The sequence below is a fragment of the Sapajus apella genome, unplaced genomic scaffold, assembly GCF_009761245.1.
Source record: "Sapajus apella isolate SASKATOON/1434 unplaced genomic scaffold, GSC_monkey_1.0 scaffold34, whole genome shotgun sequence".
Lineage (NCBI taxonomy): Eukaryota > Metazoa > Chordata > Mammalia > Primates > Cebidae > Sapajus > Sapajus apella.
Window position 1 is genome coordinate 16,434,876 of NW_022436974.1, and position 21,866 is coordinate 16,456,741.

At 35.4% G+C, this 21,866-nt stretch overlaps 1 protein-coding gene across 15 annotated transcripts in view; it reads left to right on the forward strand.

Annotated features, from left to right (window-relative positions):
* Positions 1–21,866, forward strand: part of DLG2 (discs large MAGUK scaffold protein 2) — a 2,183,817-nt gene that overhangs the window by 712,619 nt on the left and 1,449,332 nt on the right. Inside the window, exon 1 of one of the 15 annotated variants that reach the window (XM_032295972.1) lies at positions 2,159–3,149. The exons of 10 other annotated variants lie outside the window; for them this stretch is intronic. In XM_032295972.1, coding sequence (XP_032151863.1) covers positions 3,108–3,149 — 42 coding nt within the window. In that variant the 5' untranslated portion in view covers positions 2,159–3,107. Of the gene's footprint in view, positions 1–2,158; positions 3,150–21,866 lie in introns of those variants that run through there. 4 more of the 15 variants (XM_032295976.1, XM_032295977.1, XM_032295973.1 and 1 more) reach the window with 4 other exon arrangements.

Below are 21,866 nucleotides of genomic sequence, written 5' to 3' on the forward strand. Positions count from 1 at the left end.
AATGTGTTTTGTGGTCTTTTTGTGAATTACTACTTTATGTTCTTTGTCTGCTTCATTCAGTTTTATATTTTCTCTTAGTGATTTATGAAAATTCTTTGTATATTAAGACAATTTCCCATGGAATGTGTTGTAAATAGTTTCCCAGTTTGTTGTTTGTCATTGTGTATTATTTACCCAAGGAGAAGTTGAATATTTTCATATAATCACGATTGTCTATCTTTTCTTGCATAGCTTTAGGCTCTTTTACTTTAATATTATACAAAACAAAATCTGTGTTTTCTTCTAATATGTTTACAGCTTGAATTTTTAACTATTTTCAATAGTTAAAACATTGATCCATCTAGACATTATTTTGATGACAGCGTTCATCTTTAATATTCTCGATAGGCACTATGAGATACATATTATCCCCATTTTACAAATGATAAAAGAATCTGACATGGAAGTGATTTTCCAGGACTACTCACTTCCATCTTGCAGTATTGAAGCCTAGACTTACTCTACTGCCTCTGAAAATGTGCACAGTCAGTTACAGCTTTCTTCTGCTATAGCAAATGTTATTCTTCTTGCATATATACTGTTTTGCTGAATTCTTAGCCTAAAAATATGGAATATTATTTAGTGAGACATTGCTGTTGTAGTTAATGCCGCATTTCCTGCATTTATAAAATAAGAATAGTAAATTGGCTACCTTAGTCCACTTAAGGAAATTAGGCAGTAAATATTCAGGTATAGCCCTGGGATTTTGCTAGACAAGTATACTGAGGTGTTTTAAAGAAGTTTTTAAGGCTAAGGGCCTTTTTAAAAGAATATATACACATTAAAATGGTATCTAAAGCCCTATTATAGAAGTCCTCCCTGATTGCCTTGACAGGGAAATCTACATGTACTTTTTCACCTGTAACTTGTTTTATTTAATCCTTGCTTGTGAGCTGCTCTGAGATTTGTAACATTTTCCACATCTTCTTTTGGTTTTTCTCTCCTGTGCCATCCAAATATCCTGGCAACTATTAAAATAATAATAATAAAATCTGTAAATTTCCTTTTTTTGCCAACTTCTAATGGTAAGAAATAATGGTACTTATTCGCAGGTTGAATAAAGCAGGTTTTTAAAAAATTCCTCTGAATCCCCCAATGGGGAAAGGCATTTTTAAATTTACCTATGTTTTCCATAGCATTGAGTTGTAATATTTCGGTTCATTTATTAGGAAGAGCTGCAGGAAATGTGACCTGTTATAACCTTGGGAGGGGGAAGTGTTGTTAACTGAAACAACAGTTTTGCATTTAAAGCCGGTAAAAAAAAAAGTTGTGGAATGATGAGAGCTGGACATCCATGTGGATTTTTTAATGTCCTGGAAGTCACTGGTTGTATTGTTAAGTGCTTACAATTGTAATTATCTAGGATCCTAAGACAGACGGAACTGGGAATCAAAATAAGTGGCTGCCTTCTCTTACGTTGCCAAAGGATCTCCAGCTTAGGATAAGATTGCCTTTTTCTTCCTAAAAAAAGGCACAAACAATGACAGCCCAAAATAGCTATTTAGTCAGAACTGACGACACTTTCTGAATGCTTGTCATTAAGAGAGAAATACAAAATCCTGCTTTTCTTCTTCCTTTAATTTCTGTCCCTTAAATACCTTGCTTCCTCCTGAAGCTGCCTCACCTCATTGCCCAGGAGAAATGCCCAGTAACTCTGATGGTGCTTCAGCACTACTGCAGGCTCCAGAGGGGAGGTGGCTTATGCAAATCATATTAAAGAAAAAATCCTAAAAGTCACTGCAGCTTTTTCTAGTGAGTTATGCTGATCTTCCCTATTGCTGGAAGCTGATGGGGAGCATCGTGGCAAAGACATAACCACTCTTTTTCCTCCCACTATTTTTGCTGCAGTGAGAACTGTTCATTTCTGCTTGCATTTTGCCAGATAGCTTTAGAATTCTAGCTGAGAATTAGGGCTTCCCAAGGCTGGAAATAAGGGTATAGAACCCTAAATTGTACTTTGTCTTTTTGATTAGGTAAAATTTGAGTTAATTTGCAGCATCCGGTGCCTGAGAGGAGTGACAACAGACAGAAGGATCTGATGATGTTTTTAAGTTTTTTTTTTTTTTTCCTTATGGATTTATAGGGGCAGAAGCTTTTATTTTTCTCTCTTGCTGTCTCCCTTCCGGAGCCTGCTGAACATTTTACATTCAGCAGCAGTTGCTACTGAATCTGAGGTTATGTTATCCCCTGGAATTTTCTGTCTCCATTTCAGCCCCATGTTATTACTGATTGTCATTTACCAATAAAGCATAGTTTTGGAAAACTGGCCACATTGTTTTATTATGGATCCTAGTAACTTTAGATATCCCTAAAAGATGTAACAGGGCAGGGAAGTAGGAGAAGGTGGTACTTCTCAGTCCTGTAACTGCAGATCACCCCAGAGGAACCCAGCTCACATTTTAGGGGACTTTATGTGACAGGGATCCTTTAGTCCTGGTCCTATTCCACATGGAGAAGCAGAATGAGACATGTTTGCAGTAATTTGTAGAATTTGCCAAACAGGGTGCTGCACCAGAATAGCCTGGAATATAGTGCAGAGCTCATATTAAACCTCCAAAGGGAAAAGGGTTTCCTCTTCATTTATAGTCTGCCCGATGTGATCCCATTGTAAAGTATTTAATAGGATAACACCAGGGCTCTCCAGAAATATAAGTAACTCATTGGTTAAATTTCAATTCTTCACCTTTCCCCCCCTCCTTCCTGAGTGAGCTCATTCCCCCCTCCTTCTTTTTTTTTTTTTTTTTTTTTTTTTTTTTTTTTTTTTTAATCCAGTGATTTAAAATGCTAGAAGGAAAAGCAACTGAGGTCTTAACTTTCAGACGCTGAATTCTCATCTAATTGAAATTACTGGGCATAATGCTATATATAGCCAATGAAGAGATTTTGAGCTCTCACTCAGTGCCTTCAAGACATGTCGTTTTGTAGTCAGAGAAAACAGAGATCAATGCATTTTCAAACTGACAGAGGGAACGGATGCTCTTTAGTAGCACATGCCCAGGATCGTGTGTGTGGGGCTTGCGCTGTGCTGAGAAGCTGAATACCGGTCCATATGCTCCTTATTTACTGCAATGTTCTTTGCATGTTACTGTGCACTCCGGACTAACGTGAAGGTAAGAGGAGGCGAGCCGGCAACTGGGCACAATATACATGTTAAGCCAGCTGCAGAAAATGTCTACCTTGTGTAGCTTCAGGACTTTTCGGATTGCTGGCTGAGCAGGCAGATTATTACAGGTGGTTGCAAAGGCTTTGTTTTATTGTTGCCGTGCAGCCTCGCTGGGGGAGCATGTTGGAACGCTGCTGTGAAGTGACCTTCAGGTTTAACTGTTTGTAATTCAGGTTCACGCTCATAGTTGGAGAGTGGAGAGGGGGGAGGAAAAGATGAAAATTATTTAGGTAGGCCAGAACCAAGAAATCAGAGAAGGTAAAAAGCTATAGAGCATGCTTTGAATTATGATTTAGTCTTTCTTTTAAAAAGTGCTGTGAGCTGCCTGTGTTCTTGCAGCTGAATTGTTTAAGAGCTAGGGGGTTAAATCTAGTGACTGTAATGGCATTAGATGTGATCTGTGGGATACCTGACCCTCCTGTGCATATCAACAAATGATTATCACTGGGAATTGGTGATATTGATTATACAAATCGTCAGCTCTGGGTGGGCTGGTTGCTTCAGCTGCGTGGGCGCTGCTGTCCCGCTGCTGTCACCCCACTGACATTCACTTGCTGTCGCTAATGAGCCTCTGAAGTTGAGCCTAAGTTTGGGAGATTTACCCCTTGTCACGGTCAGGGCATTATTATTGGGAAGGTTTTCTGACACGGCATTCATTCAGCACTAAGCCAGACAGACCAGCTGTGGAATTCCAGTTGCATAATTTAAGTGAATTACATCCTTGGTTAACAGTTTGAGCTTATATTTCTTATTGAATGAAGTTCAAAAGGAAAGTGATTACCTTTGAGAAAAAAAAAATTAAGAGGCAGTTAAGACTACCTAAAATAAAAACCTTTTTTTTTTTTAAGTCCAATATCAAGGGTTCCCCCTTTTATTTTACTGGAGGAGTGTTTTAATGTGTCTGGGTAGTAAAGTTTCATTTTCTGTGTTTACAAGTTTTATTAAAGAACTCCCTGCTGCTCACTCTTTTGTAAGCCTTTTTTTTTCTATTTGAATTTCAAACAGGTAGTATTTATGTTTTGATGACCAATTCTTTTACAACTTACAACCTGGAAGCATTCTGTGGATCATTTTGCAGACTTCTATAGAATTTGCTTTTTACTACTTTTAAATGAACTTTAGTAGTCAATTTTTTTCCATGTACAAGATGTAGACAGTCAACAACATGAAAAAATAATTAAAAACATGAAGAGTATGCCCAGATATCATCTTGGATTTCTCTCTTATCATCTCCTGTTCTAAAGTATAGGTATGACATGCATTGTTTTGTAAACTCTGTAAATTGTAAATGTTTTCCCTCCTCATCTTTTTGAAAGGAGAAAAGTACTTTCTTCAGAGGAAGCTCCATAAATAATTTAGATAAAGAAATAACAATTGTTTTGATATTTCATTGTTATATTTTGGAAGTGCAGGAAAAACAAAGTCCAAAGTTTCTTTCTTACTGGGCTTTGGGAAATTTCTTTTTACTCTTACCTACTAACAGTTGTCTTTATGAATTTAGCTTTAAATTTTTCTCATTTAAACTCAAAAGCAGGAAAATAAAAACTTCACTAACAATATCTTAACTAAATACAGATTACTTTTGAATAATAAGTTCCTAGTACTCTGGCTAATCTGTACTGAGATACAGATACTCCTTATATATTGATTGATAGAAATTGAGACCATATGCATTGCCACATACAACACGTATAACCTTCCTTTGAGTAGATTAGTTTTGATTTTAATTATGCTTCTACATTTTCAATAATTAGCTCTTGCATTTCCTTGAATAATTTATAATTTTTTTAGGGTTATCTTGTTTTTCTGAGATAGCAAGTTTTGCAAAAAGAGTTTGCAGTTCATTTGTGGTCTGTTATTTTATGACATTGGTGCAATAAAGCCTCATCTAATATTTTTATCTATTTTGATTTTTATTTATATTACATTTTAAAAGTATTTGCTTTTATTTCTATTGTTACAAGAACTACTTATTCACTTGGTTCTGCCAAATACTTGCTTATGGTATATAGTTTCTCATGTTTGCCATAATTTAACATGATTATTGTCACAGTTCCCAAAACTTTAAGGTGGTTAAAATTCAAAGGATAGAAACATTTCTTGTCTATTTTTTATGCACACAGTAGACCACTAGAGTCATGATCTTTTATTCTAGAATGAACTTTTTTGTTAATTAGACCTTTATAATGTATAACTGAAAGAATTGTATTGAGAATGGTATGTTTTTAGACATTTTACATGTTTTATTTAACAAGATGTTAAATCTGGACCACTGGTGTAGACACACACACACACACATATTTACAGACTTCAGAATGTGACTCACGGGTCACCATTTATTCATTCATCTATTAAAATTTTTTGAATGACATCTAGGATATATGCACCATGCTAGAGTCTTGGAAACTAAGATAAATAGAAATAGTACTTGCTTTTAAGAAGCTTCCAGTCTAGAAAAAGGCACAGACTATAAACAAATAAATGCTTTGAAGTATTTCTGACCTATAATGGACATCTATGCAGGGCATTATTGTAGAAGAAAGAAACAAGCAAAGAAAACAAACAAACAAAATCACAGGCTAATTTTACCTGGACTGATCAAGAAAGGTTTCGCTGTGAGGCCACCTTTAAATTGAACCTTGACAGCTAATGGACTTTTGCCAAAGATGTTAGAGTAAGGAAGGCATGCTGGGTAAAGGAGTGTCAAAAGCGTGGAGCGAGGAAGCACAGCACTTCAAAGAGCTGCAAATAGTTTGAAATGGTTAGACATGGGCTCTTGCAAGGCTGAAGAGTAAAATAATAGGGTAAATCATAAACAAAGAAAAGATAAACCAATGCTCTGAGAATTGACTGAGCGGTCATCACAATCTAACTCTTTGGAAATTGTGTTACTTTGCTACCTATTTTCTAGAAGAATAGCTTTCAACAGAAGGAAATGAAAGGAATGAAAACTTCTAATCACTGGGCATTATTTATGGCCTGTGTTTTCTTGTTAGTTTTAAATAGAGCTTGATAAAGATTCACATTACCTTGGCTAGGATTTTTATTTTAACTTTTTACAAAATATGATTAGAACAATTTAGTTTTAGTCTACTCACTGAAATGAAGCAATGTGATCATCATGTACACATGTAGTTCAGTTTGCATCAGATGTCTGTATCATTTTTGTCTTTAGAAATGGCTCTATTTTTTAAGGTAATGACACTGATGATAATTTTCTAAATAATTTTATGTTTTTCATCTCATTGTATCCCTTTTTACATTGCTGCTACAAACATACCCACATGTACACTCACAAACCCACAATCCGTGAAATATGAATCGCAAGTGTTAGACCAATAGTACAGGTAAGAAAACTAAGGTAGAGAGAGGAAATGACTAGTTACTCTGTTTCACATTGTGTCAGAAGCAGGTTCTCTTGAGTGTTACCTTATTACTTTTTAGAGTAAATCCTGCTGCCTACTGTATAAATTCAAGAATTCTGCTCCTTTATTTTTAAAATTCACTGAGGGTAAATACAATAACTTTTAAGAAAAAGCTTGTAACAGAATGGTTTTAAATCATAGATTTTTGGGATTTCAAAAGAACTACATTTGAACTTGTCTTCTCCATGTATTGCATAGCTTAAGAAAGTTTAGTTTTTTTCTCATCTGTAAAAGAGGTATAATAATAGCTCTTAGGTATTATAAGGATTATGTTCAGTGAGGCATGTAAACACTATAAAAAGTTCTTAGACTATAGGAATAACTCAATTTAAGTCATCATCGAGAAAATAAAGACCTCCAAGTAGCAGTAAGGCTCTAGAGTTGCCTTCAATAAGAATTGATTTAGAAATTGAGCCCAATTAAAATATATCTATAATTAATGAGAAATGCATTTAGGTATAATGTTTCCTGTCCCACTATAATAACTATCACAATGAAACATACGCATACATTCCCATGTTATTGCCATGGAACCTGGAGTTTTAGTTTGTTCACCTTTCTATCATCAGCACAAAGATCAATGGTAAGTACATAGTAGGTACTCAAGAGATACTTTAAATGAATGCATTAACTGAGTCTCAGACTTCTTTTTTATTCATTCAACTTCCTTTCAGATTGTTTATCTTAATGCTTGTTAGATTATTTTGAAAGAAAGAAAAAAAGAAAGAAGAAAACCATAATTTTGAAGTCATATAGGCTTCAGTTTGAATAGTAATGGCTTTGGCAGTCACAAGCCACTTACACGAAGTCACGAACTGTTTTGGATCTGCTTGGCCAGGTTGTAGAGCTAGTTCGAAGGGAATCAATAATTCACACTAAAAAAAATTTTTGAATCCTAAACACTCTAGAATTCAGGCATTTATCATGCTCATTTTCACCAGGTTTATTCAGTGAAATTGCTCTTTTCCAAACACCCCACCCTTTTCTGCTCCTGATCATTTCTAGAAATTTTTTCCTGCAATGGGAGTCCTTTCCTTGCATTGACCATATTTGTCTAAATTCTGTCCTTCCTTAATAACAGTACAGGGTGTCTGTATCTATCTTCCGAGAACTAGAACCCAGTCACACTAATTCCCATGCTTTATCTCTCCTTTGATTTAGTGAGTGTAATTTCTCCATCATTTATGGCAATAAATCTTATATTGCCTCATATCATCACTTGCATTATTATTTTATACTGTAGTTAATTTTGTTTATGTTTGGGTATTGCCCTCGCTCCAAATAAATTTTAAGATTTTTAAAGACAGGAACTATAACCTATTTTCTTAATCTTTTTTTCTTATAGCTTATTTATATTTAGGAATTCAAAAAATGATCAGTGGACTAGTTTAAAAAGAAACTTCCAGAAACTCTGTCTCCTTATGCTGCTGACACCTACTCTTTGCTAGATCCTATGTTGCATCCTACATTTTGATGCTTTTAATAAACACATAATTTGTTGTAGGCAGGGCTTGGAATTATGAATCAGAATGTGTGGACAGTTTGAGTAACACCTATGGCTCATAACAAGTCAGAGATGGTACCTCTTAGGTTCCAGTTGAATAATTATCTCTTTCAGGATACCTGTAATTTATTAGTTCCTCACTGGACTCCTTTAGTACGGTCTCCAAATGTTTGTAAGCTATGGTTTCCAAATGGTCGTGAGCCATTTGGAGACCAATTTGGTATATTGAGTGTATAATACCTAAGCCTAGTTAATGTGTTAGATTTACAATTTCCAACAAAACCCATTAACTCAAAACTTAAAAAATTAAACAAGGAGTTAATAAAGAATAAAACAGCACATTGAACAATAACAATAATAGCTAACATTTGTGAGACTCTTAGTATGCACCATGGACTACACCAATAAGTTTGCATGTATTTTCTCAAAATGTTTCCTAGTGACCTAAGATTTATGCAGTCTGGTCATTATTATTTCATAGATGATGAAACTAAAGTTTAGGGAACAAAAATAACTTGCCTAATATTACAACTATTAAGTGCCAGTGAAGTCACCTTGTAAACCAGGTCTGTTTCACTGGTAACCTTTGTAACAACCTTCCTAAATAGATAGTATAGATATGAAAATTACTGTTACTGTGTTATGGACATCTCAAATCTCTTTTTAAAATTAGGTAGGGAATTAAGTAAACAATACAAGTGCATATGTCTTACAGAGTATGACCTTGCCATTCCTTTTCTTGGCTTCTTTCTAAAACATGTTAGCCAGAGTCAGGCCTGAGGCTTTCTTTTGTATTCTATATTCATCCTTCACCAAATATTTGATGAGTACCGATTATGAGTCAGTAACTGACCTAGTATTATAAATAAAGGGTGAAATAAAACAGACAATAATCCCTACCCTCATAGAACTTACATCATAGTGAGGCAGGTAGAAAATAAACAAGACAATTAAGTAAAATATATGGTATCTAGTGATAAGTGTTAAGACAAAAAATCATGGAAGGAAATTGGAGGTGTGCATTGGGGGATAGGTTGGTTTAGGGTTTTAGATAAGATGGTTAGTGAAGGTCTCACTGAGAATATGACTTGGAATAAAGATCTAGAAGATGAAAACAAAATATACTTGTGGGAAAAGATAACAGAAAGTGTAAGTGCAAAGTCTGTGAGCTAGAAGCCCGCCTGGCATGTTAAGAACCTCTAAGAAGCCAGTGTGGCTGAAGAAAGAAAGGTCAAGAACATGTCACAGTGAAAAGATCATGTAGGACTTTGTAGGCTAGGCTTTTCTCAGTGAGATGGGAAGCCAGCTAGGTTTTGAACAGAAGAGTCACATGATTTACGTAATTTTTTTTTTTTTTTTTTTGAGACAGAGTCTGGCTCTGTTGCCAGGTGCCAGGCTGGAGCACAGTGGCACCATCTTGCCTCACTGTAGTCTCCGCCTCCTGGGTTCAAGCAATTCTTCTGCCTCAGCCTCCCAAGTAGCTGGGACTACAGGGATGCGCCACCATGCCCAGTTAATTTTTGTATTTTTTAGTAGAGACAGAGTTTTACCATGTTGGCCAGGATGGTCTCAATCTCCTGACCTCATGATCCACCCACGTCTGCCTCCCAAAGTGCTGGTATTACAGACTAGCTAATGTTTAAATAGAATCACTCAGGTTGCTGTGTTGAAAAGAGACTTTAAGGGAAAAAAGGCAGGAGCAGAGAGACCAGTTAGAAGTTCCTGCAGTAATCCAAGGGAGGGATGTTGAAAACTTAGATCAGGTTGGTGCCAGTGGGACTGGGGGCAGGTTTTTCAATTCTGTTTGTAATTATAATTTTGATATCTATCTTCTTCTTTGTCTTTTTTCTACACTGATATTGAGTCCTCCTTAGGTGTGATGTGTGGGCTTTCAGCTCTGCTATATTAATTAGAAAAAAAATGCTTTGATAAGTAATTACCATGCAGTTTTACTGCTTCTTAATCCTCTGAACATTTTTAGAAGGTAGGTTACCCAAGACTTGAGTCATACATATGCATTCATGATTTCATTTTCTTTTGGTCTCAGCTCTTCTGATCCTCAGAGGATGCTGCCCTAGTTCTTAAATGAATCAACTATAAGCTACTTAAGGGCAGGAACTGTGTCTCTTATATGTATTTTTGTACTCATTGCCTTGCACATGACAAATGATTAATAAATATTTGATAAATAACAGACTGAATGAATGAATGTTAGCCATTCAAATAGCTGGACATATTTTATAAAGTACCTTTTTACAGTGGATGTGGTACCACCAAGTAAGAATAGATACCAACAAGGTGGGTTTCCATTCTAATGAAAAATTAAGATTAATTAATTAATTAATCTCTAATTAATATCCTCTCTAATGTTCATTATGGCAGTATGTTTCCAACATCAGAATCTTAAGAAAGCAACCTGGGAATCTGAAAATGACCCTAGGTAAATCATTCATAAGACAAGTTTAGAAAACACTATCACATAGCATATGTTTGGAATTCTCCAGTGTGTTCAGAAACTGCTATGTTTTAATAATAGTTGTCTAAGTCACATATAGATCCAAAGATTTTCCAAACTTGGATTGCAACATGTAGTAAGAAATAAATTTAAAATTCCAAGTATGTTTTAAAAAGCAATACTTACTTTTACCAAAAGTTATGCATTGTGATATTTTCCATTACAACTTTTTAAAATGTCTCTCTTTTATAATGTTGATCAAAATTAACTAAATATATTATAATCAGAAAAATAACTGGGGAAATACAGTTCATATTGACTCTTTTAAAAGATTCCTTCATTAACCTTTATTGACTTTAAATGGGTGTAGAATGGGTCATAACTCATAATTTGAAAAACACTGTAACATGTTCCCTGCCTTAAGAAAAATAAAACCTCAATTAGGAATATGCAAATGAAAAGACGATGAATTACAACAGTCAGCCAACAGCAAGAAGGGAATGTGTAAAAGTCATGGACTGAACACAGGGCTTCTCCATATAGCCTGGTTCGTTTACTGATTAGCATATTTTTTTGGGAATTCATGGTTTGGTGCTTACTTCCCTGGCCCTGGCCTTTGGGATTTAGCCTACTCACCTACATACCTCAGTATTTCTAATAACAATAGCTAATGTTTGTTTAGTATTTATGATTGGTCAGGCAATGTGCAAATTACTCATTTCATCTTCACAGCATCTCCAACAGAAAGTTTTCTATTAAACTTTCTCTATTTTTACATGTGAAAAGACTGCACCAAGGAGGTTTAGTACCTTGTTCCGGGGCTCAAAGCAAGTAACTGGTGGGACCACAATAAATGCCAGGCTCAGGCACCAATGCTTAGGACAGGCCACTGCCTGGAAAGAACAGCTTTACATCCTTTTGGTTTTGATGACTTCATTGGGCATTCCTTTCGCCTATTATATTTAGTGACTCAACAGATCTCAGTTTCCCCTAACTTGAGTGTGTCACAGTTTCTTCCATTAGCTAAGACCCAGAAGAATTATTGTGGGTGAAATATTCTCCCAGAAATATTCTCCCATGGATCTGGGGTCCGGGGTGTAGTGCTTATACTTAGAAGACTTCATAACAAATTGAAGTATGAGCACCTCTTGAAAGAAACCTATATGCTAAAATCTACACTTAGTATTAATACAGTAGATAAGATATTAAACTTCCCATGATGAAGTGGTATTGTACTGTGTCTTGTAGAACTTAGCTCTGAATAACTGACAAGAGAAAAGTAGACAATAAAATAAAAAGTCATTTAACCTTGGGAGGGTCTGGCCTTAAATATTTCTCAAATTTAAACTGGAAGTGTTTTATTTTTTCTTTCTGTTTAGACTTTGATGCTTTCGCATAGGCAGAATTTGAAAGAAGCCAAGGGAATACCTTTCTTTAAAATGGAAGATGAATATGGGAGGCTTATTTTGAGTTTTTAAATTGGTTTATTATTTAGTTGTATAGGCATAACTAGATTTTGAATTTTAAAAAGGTACACATACATTGATTTTAAGTGTCTACTTAGTTTTTCAGGGGTTACTTACCTTGGAAATGGAAACTGGTACAATGGAGTTTACGATGAGCCTGGATGGGAGGGAGTAAGGTAGATTTCTGAAACGGATCTCTGAATCTTGGTGTAAATAAAAGAACCCTTTGAGTTTGTGTTGGATGTTTAGTTGACTAATTTATAAACTGCACTCCTTCAGACTCATTAGGAAAAGTAAACTAATGAATCAGTTTTAAGTGAGTCAGAATACATTATATTTTTCAACTGTTTTTAACATTACAAAAGTAATATATGTTTATTATAGAAATTATAGAAGTATAGAAAAGGACAAAAATGTATACTTCCTCATATCCTTGCTATTCATGTATAGAAATGTGTATTATTTTCTTTTTTCCTATATATATGTGTGTATATGAATGTGTGTACATTGGATTATGATGTAATATTTGTCATGTGTTTTTGCTCATACCATGATATAAGAACATTGTCATGTCATTAATAATTATTCACAGGCTTCTTTTAAAGTGGCTACATAATAGGGAAGCTTTTTCATTCTCTTTTTGAAAACTACATAAATACAGGTAAGTAGGGACTGAAAGCATTGTTTTTTCTTGGACCATTACTTTTCAGCAGAGGATAGAAAGCTTTCAAGTGTAACCTTGGAATAGTTTTGAAATGAGATGCGGTTGGGAAAAAATTTATATATGATGAGTCTGAATTTCAAAAGGATCATTGCCATTGTAGTTCAAACTGGGGAAAAAATGTATACTTAATGTAAAAGTTTCTTTAGCTAGTCTCCTAATACTGTCTCAATACCCAAACCTGGCAAATAATGGCTTTGAGCTGGGTTTTAAATGATTCTTTTAAACACAAGCCAACCAGACAATTTCCTTAGTATCACTATCCTCCCAGGTACTTAGATTGAAAACACTGAAATCGTTTTTACTCTCCAGCTACCATGGAGAGATAATAAATCCACAAATCCTATAAAATCTAGTAATTTCTTCTACTTTGTCTCTTTTTGCCTCTCCTTTCCTCAGTGGAGGCTCTCGTTTTCTCTCACTGTATTGCTCCAGAACATTGTGACTGGCTTCCCTAATCTCCCCCTGTCCTCTTCAAATTTGTCCTCCCCATATTCAGACTTATTTTTATTAAATACATATAAGAACTGGCCATCCATTTCTCTGTTCAAGAGCTTATATGTTTCTTACTGCCATCAACATTTTTGTCCCCATGATGGCCTCAGTCACTTTTCATCACTACCTTCTGCCAGACCTACTGCTACTTCCATTCAGCCTACACAGCCTGAATCGATTCCAGCTATACTTCCACTCCACTGCTCATGCCATAGAGGAGATGTGGAAAAACTGGGATGTTTGGTAGTAAGCCTGGGTTTAAAATTTGTCATCTCCATTCACAAAGTAGTCTGCAATACTTCTTGGTGAGTAAATACATTTTTCTGATGCTTAATTTCAAGATGGTATAACTGACATGGTAATGATAAGGATCTACCTTATATCACGAGCAAGGCTTTGACAAAAAAAAAGAGTCTCAGATATATGCAGGATTCATTCAGAAGATGTTAAAATATTTTAGGAAAGCCAAGGAAATGTTAACTGAAGCAGTGAAGATTAGCTTTAAATTTGGTGGTCATCGCAAACTTGCTTATGTAGCTGAACATTTCCTTATGGTATACTTTGGATCCCAAGAACATGAGCTAGAACCTATCTCCTTTGTAAAATTTTGGGATATTGATGATAAAATGATGTTTAGTTTTACAGTTGAGAAGGTGAGAGAAATTAACTGCAATATCGGCAGTTATATGCTTCCCAGCCAAGACTTCTACATAATATACAACAGTAATCAGCTAAATATAACCACTCTCCAAATTGCTTGGGAAACCAGTCACAAAATTTGCATAATTGTTTCTTTGGTGCAAAGAGGTCGCTAATCCCGAAAAGATTTAGATTAATTACAGATTAATGTAGGAAAGTAAACTCTTTTATTAATATTTTTATGTTAATACTTATACACATTTGGTTATATATATTTGTGTTTTTAAAGAGAATTTGCCATAGTAGAGCATTTAACAGAAGATTGGTGTTTGGAGGTCAAGGAATTGATTTTCACTTGCAATTTTAAGATAAAAGATATTTTAAAATCTTAACATCTGTAAGTTGTATTGGAACACGCAGGAAAGCTTAAAATGCCTCACACTTTGTTTTATTAATATTTATTAAATGTAAAAGAATGATTTAAATACCTGAGAAGTTTTTTTGTGTTTAGATAAAATACTTCTAAATTTTTAATATGTTAAATTTATAAATATAGGTTAAAATATTTAATGGAAAATTAATTTAGTCATATAAACTCTCTTAATGGTGATTGTAAAAAACTTGATAAATTTATACATAAAATAGTACAATTATAATTAAAATGTAAAAGTTAAGCAATATATTTGAATTTATAACTTTACCAATGAAATATGAATTTCACAAACTAAAAGAGTTCCACATAGTGTTTTCTGTCCATGAAAGATGCCTTAAAACAGCAACAAAGTAGTAACATTTCACATTATTGGGTTGTCATGAAGCATAAGCAAGATAACATCTAAGGCATTACTTTGTAAATTCTAGAACATTAGAAAAATATTAATAATTACCTGTCATTCTAATTTCTTTTGCTTAATCTGTCACTGAAGACAGAAAAAAATATTTACCTTTCCTTTTCTCTATGTAATAATTGTTTCATCCTTCCAGACCCTGCCAGTTAGTTTCTTCTCCAAGATATAAATTCTTTATTTTCTATACAGTTATTACTTTGTACTTCTATTGTAACACCTAATGCATTGTGCATTGCCAGCATAACACTTGCATATTCCTTGTTTTGGAGATGTTTATGCCTGTTTTTCTTTACCAGAATGTGAATTCTGTATCCTTTCCAGTTCATTTTTTAGAAGTAAACATTAATCGAGTCTTTCTTAGGTGCTAAACACTGTTTTCTGTACCAGGGCCAGAGTCATTAATAAGAAATGTTATTTGTGTCTGTATGTAATGAGTAATAATGAATTGTTGAATTTAATTTAATTTGAAGTAAAAAAATCATTCCATCTAAAAAATTTTATAATAAAAATTTTTAGGAAAGCAGTTGACTAGTTCAGGAAAAAATTCAGGTAATGAAAATAGCAGATAAGAAAAATTACAAATAACATTAAAGAAAAATGGAAGCTTCACCAGTATAGCACTCACTTTTTCCCTTAGGCCTAAAACATTGTTTTCATTCTTATAAACGATTTAGAAGATAGTTTTGCAGAAATGATTGGAGCAGTAGAGGCTGAAGGCAGGTAGAGGTTGGTTAGACAAGACTGCTGATCTTTAATCACTCAGTCAGGGATGTCTGCCCATTCTCATTAGGAATATCTGGTGCCCACCTCCAATTTCCTCCCTTCCTTCTAGTCCTCAGCAGTCAGCAAGGCTGTTTTCCTTTTCCTTTTGTCCAGCAGTCAATAACATTGATTTTTACAGCATTAGGTGATCTCACCTCTTCCCTCATTATCCCCTCCTTCAGAGCTAAACAAAGCCACGTTCCCTGGAGTGCAGCACAATCTGCAGAGCCTGTAAGACAGAAATGGCCAGAGGCAGGATGCAGGGCTTTGGCTGGGTAAGAGAGATGGTCAGTGCCATCAAATCTCATGGGAACATCCTGGGCAGAATATTTTTGATATAGTCTTAACGTAAGGGGTAATATATACTCCAGAGGAAAAATGCACATAAAATGGCTTTTTGTTCACTGCAATTTAATTGAGTAGGCTGAGGGGGAAAAAAAGCCCTGAGGTCCTGTTTCCTTATATAATTCTTACTGAGTCTGTTTGGATAGGTAGTTACTATCCCTGGGAAGAGACCACCTTTCGGAATGGGTCAAAAGAGCAGTAGCACATAACGGGACCAGAGTAAAGTGCGGGAGAAAAGAATTTACTCAATGATTGCTTTTTTGTATGCCAGAAATTTCTTAATTTTTATTTATTTTAATCACTATAAAAACCTTGTCAGGTGAGGGTTACTGCCACCACTAACCAGACTCTAAAACCGAAGCTTAGAAATGCACATTAGCAAAACCAAAGTCACATAGCAAGAAAATGGCAAAGCCAGTCTTTCTATACACACAACTTTGTCTTCCAGAACTGCTGACTTTTCCTTCTGAGAGTTTATATAAAAGTGATAATAATTTTAAAGAGTGAAGACATTATTCCTCTGTTTAAAGATCAAGAAAAAGGTGCTAGAATTGGTTTTGATTCAGTAATCTTATGAAGAAATGATCAAAACGGTTTTGTTGCTTAGCTAAGGAAGAGCAGGAACAGAGAGAAACCTCAGATACTGTTTAGGAAAGATTCAGCCCAGGCTGGTTAAAAGGTGCCTTAATGCAGGGTTTCAAAGACTGGGAAAGGAGTTTCAGGTTTCTGGACCTGAAATTATATGTTGAAAACATGTAAGCTTTTCAACAAAATCTTTGTTTATGTGATAGATGTTAGCATTCCATCTTACAAGCCCTTCATGGTATCTTATACAATAAAAGTAACTGAATCAATGGTAGATTCCTTCCTTTCTCAATGATGTCCCACCCTTTTCTACAACATAATGTGAAAGCTAAGTCCCAGTCTTTCTTTCTGATGAGATGTAAGTAAGGGCATTGTTTGTACTCACAGGTGAAACTTCCTGAGAATAAAAGCCTTAAACATCTGTATCAAATTCAGCTACAACAACAGATTTCAGGTCTAAACCCTCATGTTGAGGAGAAGTGTGGATATCCCTAGGGCAATCCTTGAGTACGTACTGTCCGATAGAGTAACTATCAGTAGGACTCCCTTGAGTCATACTGTCTGACAGAGTAACCACTGGACACTGTGGCTGTTGAGCATTTGAGATATTGCTAGTCTGAACTGAGATGCATTGTAAGATGCATATTAAATTTTGAAGATTTAGTACAAAAAAGTGAAGCATATCATTAATCTTTATCTTTGATTATATGTTGAATTGATTTTAGATATATTAGTTTAAATAAAATATATTATTAGAATTGATCCCACCTGTTTTTCTCCAGTTTTTTTCAATGTGGCTACTAGAAAATTTAAAAGTACATCTATGGCTCTCATTTGTGGTTCTTATTACTATATTTTTCTTAGACAACACTGCTCTGGAGACTAAAGGATAACTCATTCTTTCCATGGATAGAGAGGCCCTTGACCTTGATATTCTGAAAGGGTTTTTATAATCAATGTGGTTAGCTCTCTTCCTCCTTATCCTGAGACAGACAGAGAGGATGGGCAAGAATCTTTCTAGCTCTGTAATTCTGAGATCTTGACACAATCATTGAATGCTAGATTTAAAAGGGAACTTCAAGATTCCAAGTTTCAACTCTCAACTACAGTCCAAGGAGGTTAAGCGACTTGTCCAGAGAGTTAATGTCCAGTACTTTTTCCATTAAAATGTACTGCCTCTCAAATGCATGACCACTCTCCTCAATGGAAAACTTAAATATTTATATTGTCTTGGGAGAATGCAAACCCTATGACTGGGTGCAGACAGGTTTTCTTGGAATGGAAATTGTTCTCTGCCATGTTCTAAGTGGTCCCAGTGGAGAACCCTTATTTGACTTTCAAAATTATGTACTGGTATAATCTCTTCAGTGGATCCTTCCTACCCCAGGCAAAATTAGTTAGTTTCTATTCTTCCTTACCTACACAGCTCTATTTCAGCTCTGAAGAAACTATTTTGTGTGCACTGACTCACACATAAACTCCTTAATTCAGGGTGCTTGTTTTGTGGGCTCAGCATCAGGCACATGGTAGGCCTTCAGTAAATATTAGTTTTATTGAACTGTTTTTTGGAAAACTCTCACAGACTCCCTTTTATGTCCTAAATCTTGTTATTCTATTCTTGTTATTCAATTTCATTAAAGTAGTAAATAAAACCGTCAACTTTTTCTTTCTTTACATGCCCATTTTTTTCTCAATCAGTGATACTTAGAAAATGCTATCTATCATGTTTTGGAAATACCATTCCTTCACTCTTTCTTAATCTCCCAGTTAGTCATATGTTGAATTGCCTCATCAAAGGGACCCTCTCTAAATAAATGAAGTTGGACTTGTCAGTCAGGGGCGGATTGAGTAGGCCTGAAGAAGCCATGATTCATGCCATCTCATTTCCATGGTGTATGCCTTAAATGCCACATCTCCAGTTAGCAGTTAGTCTCTCAGGAAAAAAAAAATTAGCTTTGCATTCCTTTTGGGTTTTAAAAATTCCCTTTTGAAGTTTGTGCTAAGAATGAATTCCCTTTGGCCTTTTGGCTTTCTCAAGGTGGGATTTAGACATGGCTCCATTTCCCCTGAAAATTGATTATAAAATCTGTGTCTACTGATACCCTCATTTTAGCATTAAACAGCTACAACAGTGTAAAGAAGAAGGGAATGAGTTTTTTAGCTTGCCATGCCTTGAATTCAGTTCTTTTCTCTCTTTCTTTGCAGATATGTCAGGATGGGAGATAATTTGAATACATAGAATCCTGGCCGTAGTCCCTTGGGCTTACTATTCTCATTTTCTTTTCCCTGCCCACACTTTTATTTGCCAGGCTGCAGAAATAAGAGACCTGTACTGACACAAGTTCATCATATTCACAAACACTGATGTAAGAAGATTTTTAAATTTGTGCAATGGAGTTATCTATTTATTCATTCAACTTTCATTTATTGGATGTCAACTGTGTTTTAGCTACAGAGGCAGGCATCTTTAGTAATTTTTTTAAAATTCAAATTCCTGTTTCAGAGCTGAGATAACTAAAACTAAAATACCTTAAGTGACCTCTCCAAAGTCAATGCTTATAAATAGTGTATCTAGCACTCAAACTGAAGTCTGGGTGGAAAAAAATTGTGCTCATTCTATGACACTGTACTACTGTTTCATGATATAAAAGAAATTGTGGCTTACTATAGTGTAGCACAGTGATTAACAATGGGGGAATGTGGAGTCTCTCTGTGTTTCTATCCATGCTCACAACCCTATAGACCTAGGTGGAAGGACCCTACTCAGATTTTTCAGCCTAACTTCAGTGACTTGATCTAACAGTGTTTATAATTATGGTGTCTTAAGAAGCAGTCTTAGGGCTCCAAAATTCTTCTGTGATGTTGTTTTCCATTATAGGAAATACCATCTGCTGTCCCCAACCCTTTTTCAAATGTCTTGATTTTTCTTCCACCTCTACCACTGCTCCTATAAGATGCCTTTTATTTTTTGCTGGGGCTACTATAATATATTCCTAACTCCTACATCTATTCTTGGCCCACTCTAGCCTGTTTTCCATACTACAGCCAGAGGGAGGTTTTTCAGGTAAGAATTAGATCTTGTCAAAAACCTGCTTAAGGGCCGGGCGCGGTGGCTCAAGCCTGTAATCCCAGCACTTTGGGAGGCCGAGGCGGGTGGATCACGAGGTCAAGAGATTGAGACCATCCTGGTTAACATGGTGAAACCCCGTCTCTACTAAAAATACAAAAAATTAGCTGGGCATGGTGGCGCGTGCCTGTAATCCCAGCTGCTGGGGAGGCCGAGGCAGGAGAATTGCCTGAACCCAGGAGGCGGAGGTTGCGGTGGGCTGAGATCGCGCCATTGCACTCCAGCCTGGGTAACAAGAGCGAAACTCCGTCTCAAAAAAAAAAAAAAAAAAAAAAACCAAACCTACTTAAAAGGCTTTCTCTTGCTTTAGACATGGTTACAAGATATTGTGTGGTCTGACCTGATCCTCTAGCTTTACTATCTACCACACCCCTCTATTCCCTTTGTGAACCATATTCTTCTCTCCTTTCAATAGTTCCTCAAAAGATCAGCCGTTTTTTTAATATATCCTTTGCTATATTCCTTTCCTAGAATGTCTCCATCAACCCTTCATCTAGTTAAGTGCTATTCATCTTTCAGATCTCATCTCAAACCTCCATCCTTCGTGGAACCCTTCCCTAACTCTCGTTTCTAGGTCTGTTCCCCTGTATTAACTCTCATTTCATCTGAATGCATTTTTTTTGGCACTTACCAGACTTTGCTAAAATATGTATTTCAAAATAGAGTATTTCTTTGATTATTTGATTACTACATGTCTCCCTGCTGGACTGCAAATTCCATGGTAGCGGCAATCATATCAGTTTTACCTACATTATATCCTTAGGAGTTATGGGCGTGATAAATGACAGAAGGAGGCAAGCTTTTTTTTATAAGCTGCCAGTTTATCTTCTCCAAGTTAACATGTCTCCTGTCTTATATGTTTCATTTGATAATATATCTATCATCTCATCTTCCCTGACTTAAAGCACACAAATTATTGCCACCCCTTGGCTCTGTGTGTATGTATGTGTGTTAGCCTTGCTGTGGGTAATGGATAGCACAGGTCAAGTCATCGAGAGCGGAGTTTTTTCCCTGTCACATGCATGTGCCCATACTCCACCTGCTGTATATTGGTGTATGTTAAAGTTAATTTTTTAGGGATGTTAAAACAACAATTTTTTTTAGTATTAGTTCAAGATAAAGATTACAAATAAAAAAAGAAAAAGGGAACTTTAAGTCTGTTATTCAAGAAAATAGAAATTATAGAGTATATTTCTAAGGTAAATATTTAAAATAATATTTGACTGATCACATATTCTAGCCATGCCATGAGACTCTATTAGAGTCATTATTTGTGCTGAATTTGTTAAACTAAGGAATCTTAATCTAAACTAGACTTTAACTGCCAGATGAGTTTTTTACAAGTCATTTTTAATAATTGGTGTGATTTGCCTATACTTTAGAAAATCTGGAGGTGGTATTAAAAATCAATTTTAGGAACATGTTAAACTGAACCATATGTATGCAATCAACAAAATCCAGCCTTTGAAAAAGTCTAAAGGTCAAATAGCTCAGGCTTATCAATAGATTAATAATAAGAGAAAGAAAGAGATGGAGTAAAAACCTGTAAATAGTCTTAGAGACATAGAAAACTAAGCTATAGTGTTCAGGAATAGACTATAAAAAATACAAGAAAGTGATCATTATAAAAGTCAGGCCAAGATTACTTTTGAAGGAAAGGAGGGTGTTTGATTGGCCTGAGGCAAATGGAGACCTCCGTGGTGGCTGTCGAAGTTCCATTTATTGACATGAGTGGTGGTTACAGGAGTCTGTGCTTAAATAATTTATCAAATCATATATTTTCTGTGGTTATCTGTATCTCTGTTTTATTTTACAATACAAAAAGGTTTTTAAATGCAGAACAAGGGGAAAATCTATTTTATTACCAATCTTTGTGTATTCCAAATTAAAATATCTCAGAAATATATTGTGTTAAGTCATAGAGTCTACTGGGGGCCGTCTTTCAATGGCAGAGAGAGAAAGCATTGGATACTTCATTTGGATATTGGATTTTACAAAATTATTTTGAGTTTGGAAAGTACTTAACATTGGAGGAGAAGCTAAAGAAGTAGAAAAAGGAAAACTTGTACACGGATACACAAACCAATAGAAAAACTTCCAGGTCTTTTTCTAAACAAATAAAAATTCAGATCAGGCTGGTCGTGGTAGCCCACACCTATAATTCCAGCAGGATTACAGGGAAGCTCAGTCAGGAGGGTCACTTGAGGCCAGGAGTTCAATACCAGCCTGGCCAACATGGTAAAACCCTGTCTCTACTAAAAAAAAAAAAAAAAAAAAAAAAAAAAAAAAAAA